This window comes from Pseudorca crassidens, chromosome 9 (assembly GCF_039906515.1).
Source record: "Pseudorca crassidens isolate mPseCra1 chromosome 9, mPseCra1.hap1, whole genome shotgun sequence".
NCBI lineage: Eukaryota > Metazoa > Chordata > Mammalia > Artiodactyla > Delphinidae > Pseudorca > Pseudorca crassidens.
This window is the reverse complement of record NC_090304.1, coordinates 47,545,024-47,552,079: the sequence shown is the minus strand read 5'-3', so window position 1 is coordinate 47,552,079 and position 7,056 is coordinate 47,545,024. Positions and strand designations below refer to the sequence as shown.

The window sequence follows — 7,056 nt, the reverse complement described above, 5'->3', positions numbered from 1 at the left end:
CATTTATTAAAGACTTTGCCACCAGCCCCTTGATTCTTTCTCCCATCTCGGTCCCTCACTCCTGCCACAGCATTGGTAACATCCCTCACCATATGGATTTGCCATTAGACAATGTGACCTCAAAATGCCAAGCCCTCCCTACAGCATCTCCCTAAGTAGCCACGTGAGAACCTTACGACAATGGCCTCGATGAGATTCAGTTATTTATAGCACCTTACACCTCTGTGGTTTTCGTAAATTCCAAGCTATTTATCTTTGTCTATGCTGTAACTCAAACAGCATTTGAATTATTTGCTTTTTGTGGAAGTTCATTTTGAAACCATCTAGTCTACTCCTTTGTTGGGGGTTGGAAAGAATAGCTCTTTGACAGACGTCTATATTATTCCTGGAATTTGGTATGTTAAAAATGCATATTTCTTCTGCAGTAACTTTCATCATTTTTTTTTCAGAAATTCATCCATTCCCATCTAGTTTCCATGTTTCTTTGAATAGAGTTAAACAGGTATTTTCTTAAAATGTTTTGAGGGTGGGATAGGGAGGGTGGGAGGGAGGGAGACGCAAGAGGGAAGAGATATGGGAACATATGTATATGTATAGCTGATTCACTTTGTTATAAAGCAGAAACTAACACACCATTGTAAAGCAATTATACTCCAATAAAGATGTTAAAAAAAATTTTTTAATTAAAAAATAAAAAACGTTTTGAAATTTCTCTGCATTGTGGTCTTTCACTCATTTCAACGCTAAATTTGTGTTTGTGCTTTCTCTTTTTTTGATTAAGTAAATCAGTGATCTTTCTCTTTCCCCGCCTTCTCTCTCTGTCTCTCTCTCCCTCTCTCTTTCCTTCTTTCTTCTTTTCCTTTTTAATATAATTTTCTTCCTTCTCCAAAGGAAACCAAAATTATGAAAATAGAGTATTCTAAAACATTTTTGATACATTTACTACATACATATGTGCATGTGTGTATGCATGTATGTGTATATCTGTATATGTACATATATATGTAATAATATTTTAGAATATTTTATTTCCTTTTAAAATATTTTAAAACTACATCTGGTTTCATAGTAAGAAAGAAGTGAGACCAGAGCATATCAGGCAGTTAGAACACACTTTAATTGCTTTGTATACAAAGTGATGATTTTTATTGGAAGTACTCCACTTTCTCCACTTTCTCTACTTTATCAATGCTCTGTAAAAATTTTAAAAAGTGTTCAGGGCTCTTTTATTTACCATCTAGGGGAAAACCTACATATATTGCCTAGTACTTTCTTTAGGGATATTTTCATTTCTTTGTTTCTTAGACTGTAAACGATGGGATTAAGCAGAGGTGTCAGTACTGTATATGTCACAGGCATCAGCGTATCTTCACGGAATGAGTCACTGTCCTTGGGTCTCAGATAGACAAAGCCAGCAAATCCATAGTGTATGCACACCACAGTGAGGTGGAAGGAGCAAGTGGAGAAGGCCTTATACCTCCCCTGGGCAGATGGCATCCTCGTAACTATGGACCCAATGAAGACACAGGAAATCATAATGAAAATAAAGCTCCCCACCAAAACAAAGGCAGAGAAGGCAAGAAGAACCTTTTTCTGAAAAAAGGTGTAATCCCAGGCAAGGGAGACTACAGATGTAACGTCACAAAAAAAGTGCTTGATGGTGCTGGAGTCACAGAACGACAAGTTGAATACTACAAGGACAATGCACAGTGACACCACAATCCCAGTAACACAAGAAGCTGTCATGAGCTGACAGCAGATCTTTTGGGTCATCAAGATGGTGTAGTGCAGCGGGTTGTGAATAGCAGTGTAATGGTCATAGGACATGGCAGCCAAGAGTAAGCAGTTGTTAGCTCCCAAGCCAAAGAAGAAAAACATCTGTGTGCCACGCTCAGAAGAGAAATGGTCTTGCTTTCTGATAGCAAGTCCACTAGCATGCGGGGGGTGATTACCATAGTGGTACAGGTTTCTGAAAAGGACAAACCACAGAGGAAAAAGTACGTGGGGGTGTGAAGATTGTGACTGAGCTTGATGGCCACCATTATGGACACATTTGCAACCAGGATGGTCACATGGGAGAAGAAAATCATCACGAAGGAGAGATCTTGCCTGTCTGGGAAACTGGAAAATCCCCACAGAAGGAATGTGCTCACTGTGGTATGATTGTCCATCCTCCTGGTGCACATAACAACTCTCCTCCAAAGGTGCAGAGGCTCTTGGGGTCAAGACTCTGATAAGATTGTAGAAAGCACTGACGTCACCTGGCCTTTAATCGAGGACACTGACAGACAACTCTTAATGAGAAAGCCTGAGAAATGGAAGTTAAATGTACCTGGCTGAATTCCAGGTCAGGACTCAGAGTGATGAAGAAAAAGATTCTCATAGGAGAATGTATGTAAATGCCACAGAGTAGCCCCAAATATATTCTGGGAACCCCCTAATTTATCACCCCTTTCTATCTTCTACAGTCAGAATCTGAATGAATGAGGGAAATATGAAAAAAAAAGTTCATTTTCTCACCTACAGGAGTATGAGGAGTAAAGGGTATACAATGTTTATGTGTGGTCTAATCACAGCCTGGCATACATACGTACTTAACAATGTTGAATGAATCAATACTAACCTAAGGAGAAGTAAGGAAAATTTTTCGAATGGCTTCCAAACGTTCTTGGAAAATAATTCTATCCTCAGAGGTGCTCTCCAGAAGGCAGTGGCTGCTTGGCTGACAATTATGCCAATGACTTAATAAGAGAATCTACCATTTTGAAATTTGTACTATTTTCTGTACATAACAATGAGTTGAAGTGGAGTTTTTCAATAATTGTCTGTCATTCAGGCAGATCTTGGAAGCAAAATGGTTATGGATAGACTATTCTCATCCTGGATGGCTCATCTGGTTCATGATGTTCTGATCAATTCTTGAGCTTTTCAGGAAAACTTCCAGGATAAATCTAGCTGATATACTGGTGGACAGGACTTCTTTGCAGCACAGCTCTTTTAAGAACTCAACTTCCTCAGGTCATTTTCATCCACTGTTAAAATTATCCACTCTGTGTTTGAGATGACAGCATGAAAGTAACATACAGAGTTTCCAAACAATACATAGCTTGGTTTCAGGCACTAGGGAATGAAAGGAAAACAGTGAGAAGACATTGGTGTGGAGTTGTAGGGTGGGGAAAGACTGGTAGAGACAACACTGGAAAGTATTTTGTAGGATCCACAAAGCTTGAAGAAAAGAGAAAATATACCTTTATCTGGAAAGTTTGTGTGTTCTTTATGTACTGAAACACTGGAAAAAATTTACAAGGCGGTGATGCAGGTAACCAGTATTTATTCAAAATCTGAAATATACTGGACAATACGCTGTGTGTTTGATAGAATTTTCTCACTAGGTTTCTCCCAACAATTCTGTGTGGTAGGTATTTCAATCCTGATGCTACAGACATTGAAACCAAGGTACAGGGTGCTTAACTGACTATGCAAAGTCAATGAATTAATTCCAAAAATATTTATTTAATGTCTATGATGTATTAGTCAATTCTCTGATGGGAAATATAACATGTGATAAGACACATATGACCTTTCCTATCTCAGACTGAGAAAAATGCCATGAAGAGAATTAAAGGAAAGTGGTATGAGAGTGTGGGACTAGGTGGCTACTTCCAATTGTAGAGTCAGGAAAGCCTTTTCTATGGAACTGATACTTACTTTGCGACTAGAATTGATAAGAATGCACCATATAAGATCTAGGGGTAAAACATGACACTTGCAGGAAACACTACTGCAAAGACCCCATGGTGGGAATGAGCTTGACATACTTACAGAATATCGAGATAGCCAATGTAATCAGACCATCTCTCTCATTTATTCTCTTAAATACCTTACGAGATAAATAGAAGTATTGTGTTCATGTTTGAAATAAGGAAACTATGGCTTAGGGAGTTACTTAATTTGTGAAGGTGATAAAGTTTGTTAAAGGAGGAGCTGGTATTTATACCCAGGCAGAGTCACTTGGGAGAAGACCTTCTTAACTAGTAAAGTTAAAGTGTCCCTGTAAGTGCCCTAGCATGGCATTCAAGGTTTACCTGTCCATCTCATCTTCTGCCACCAACCTCTACATGGAAAGCATCCCATCATCTCCCAAGCATGGAAGGCCCCTTGGTGGCTCTCCTACTGTGCACACATTGTTTCTCTATTTGCAATGTTCTTCCCCCCTGCTTCTTAAACCACAGTCTTTGTTTCAAACCCAGTTTAAATGTCACCTCCCTAAATGTAAATTGGTGCAACCACTGGGGAAAACAGTATAGAAGTTTCTCAAAAGACTAAAAAGAGAACAGCCATATGACCCAACAATTCCACTCCTGGGTATAAAACCCAATAAACCCCAAAACGCTAATTCAAAAAGACACATGCACTCCAGTGTTCATAGTATTATTTACTATTCCCAAGGTATGGAAGAAAGCTAAGTATCCATCAACAGATGAATGGAAACACACATGTATACACACCATATATATACACGCACACGCACACACACACACACACACAAATGGAATACTACTCATCCACAAAAAAGAATGAAATTTTGCCATCTGCAGCAACATGGATGGATTTTGAGAACGTTATGTTAACTGAAATAATTCAGACAGAGAAAGACAAATACTTATGATATTACTTATATGTGGAATCTGAAAATACAACAAAGTAGTGAATAAAACAAAAAAGAAGCTGACTTACAGATATAGTGAACAAACTAGTGGTTACCAGTGCAGAGAGAGAAGGGAGGCGGGGCAATAAAGGGGTAAGGCGGGAAAAAGGCTTATTATAGGATTATACAAAATCACGTGTGTGAAACTTTTAAAATTGAAAAGCACTATAGAATTTAAAGAATCTTTCACTCAATAAAATAATTTCATTACACATATATATGTTACAGAAAAATACAGTTTCATCTTGATTGCTTTTGAATTTTATTAAAATGGAATTCTACAAAAAAAAGTCACCTTCCTACAAAATCATCTTCAATCACTCTGATTGAGTTAATGAGTTCTGTGTTCATATCTGATTGTATTAGGATGACATTTTAACATATCTATCTGACTTCTATACTAGTCAGAGCAGAGGGCTATTTTACCATTTCGTATCCTACCTGCAGCAAAATACGGTAAATATAAAGGTTTATGTCATGAGAGTTCAGTGAGTAAATGGAGTGCCATCTTCCCCCAGGAAGCTTCCCTTGTTTTCTTTCTAGATGCACTGACTAATTATTTCCAATTAAATTGTTTTCTCTGTCATTTAGTTAAATGGGACATGTACTAAATGTTGTTCACTGTCTCTTTCAATACATTTCAAGACCCATTAAGATATAGCCACATCACCTAGCAATGTGATAGTATCAATACATACCAATAGCACTTACAACAAACCCACAGCTAATATAATACTCAAGGCTGAAAAGCTGAAAGCCTTCCCACTAAATTCTAGAACAAAACAACGATGCCCACTCTCATCTCTTCTATTCAACATAGTATTGGAAGTTCTAACCACAGCAATTAGAAAAAGAAATAAAAGGTATCCCAATTGGAAGGGAAGAGGTAAAATTGTCATTGTATGCAGATGACATGATACTCTATAGAAACCCTAAAGACTCCACATAAAAACTATTAGAACTAATAAATGAATTCAGCAAGGTAGCAGGATACAAGATTAATATGCAGAAAACTGTTGCATTTCTTTATACTAACAATGAAATATCAGAAAGTAAAAAAAAAATCCCATTTAAAATTGCGTCAAAAAAATACTTAGGAATAAACCTAACCAAGGATATGAAAGACCTATATGCTGAGAACTAAAACATTCATAAAGGAAATTGAAGATGATACAAAGAAATGGAAAGATATCCCATGCTCTTGGATTGCAATAATTAATATTGTTAAAATGGCCATACTACCAAGGCAATCTACAGATTTAATGTGATCCCTATCAAATTACCCATGACATTTTTCACAGAGCTAGAACAAATAATCATAAAATTTATATGGAACCACAAAAGACCCAGAATTAACATAGCAACTCTGAGGAAAAAGAACAAACCTGGAGGCACATCCCTCCCAGACTTTAGACAATACTACAAAGCTGCAGTAATCAAAAACACATGGTTTGGGCACAGAAACAGCCATATGATCAATGGAACAAACAAAGACAGCCCAAAAATAAACCCACACACCTACAATCAATTAATCTTTGACAAAGGAGGCAAGATGGTACAATGGAGAAAAGACAGTTTCTTCAGCAAGTGGTATTGGGAAAGCTGGGCAGCCCCACGTAAATCACTGAAGTTAGAACACTCTCTCACACCATACACACACACACAAACTCAAAATGGCTTAAAGATTTAAATATAAGACATGACACCATAAAAATCCTAGATAGAACATAGGCGAAGCATTCTGAGACATAAATTGCAGTAATATTTTCTTAGTTCAGTCTCCCAAGGTATAGAAATAAAAGCAAAAATAAACAAATGGCACGTAAACAAAATGAAAAGACAACCTATGGAATGCGAGAAAATATTTGCAAATGATGCTACCAACAAGAGCTTAATTTCCAAAACATACAGACAGCTTATGCAACTCAATATCAAAAAACCAAATAACCCAATCAAAAATGGGTAGAAGACCCAAATAGACATTTCTCCAAAGACATACAGATGGCCAACAGGCACATGAAAAACAGCTCCACATTAGCTAATTATTAAAGAAATGCAAATCAAAACTACAATGAGATATCACCTCACGGCAATCAGAATGGCTGTCATTTAAAAGTCCACAAATAATAAACACTGGAGAGGTGGTGGAGAAAAGGGGACCCTCCTACACTGTTGGTGGGAATGTAAATTGCTGCAGCCACTATGGAAAATAGCTGGGAAGTTCCTTAAAAAACTAAAAATTGAGTTACCATATGATCCAGCAATTCCAGTCCTGCGCAATATTGGGAAAAGATGAAAACTCTAATTCGAAAAGATACATGCACCCTTATGTTCATAGCAGCACTATT

General features: G+C 37.3%; 1 protein-coding gene across 1 annotated transcript; it reads right to left on the bottom strand.

The window, feature by feature from the left end:
* Positions 1-1,230: 1,230 nt before the first annotated feature.
* Positions 1,231-2,171, bottom strand: LOC137231127 (olfactory receptor 10T2-like). The gene is given in 2 exon segments (XM_067751667.1): positions 1,231-1,895; positions 1,898-2,171. Coding segments are annotated over 2 exon segments (939 nt in total).
* Positions 2,172-7,056: the final 4,885 nt, after the last annotated feature.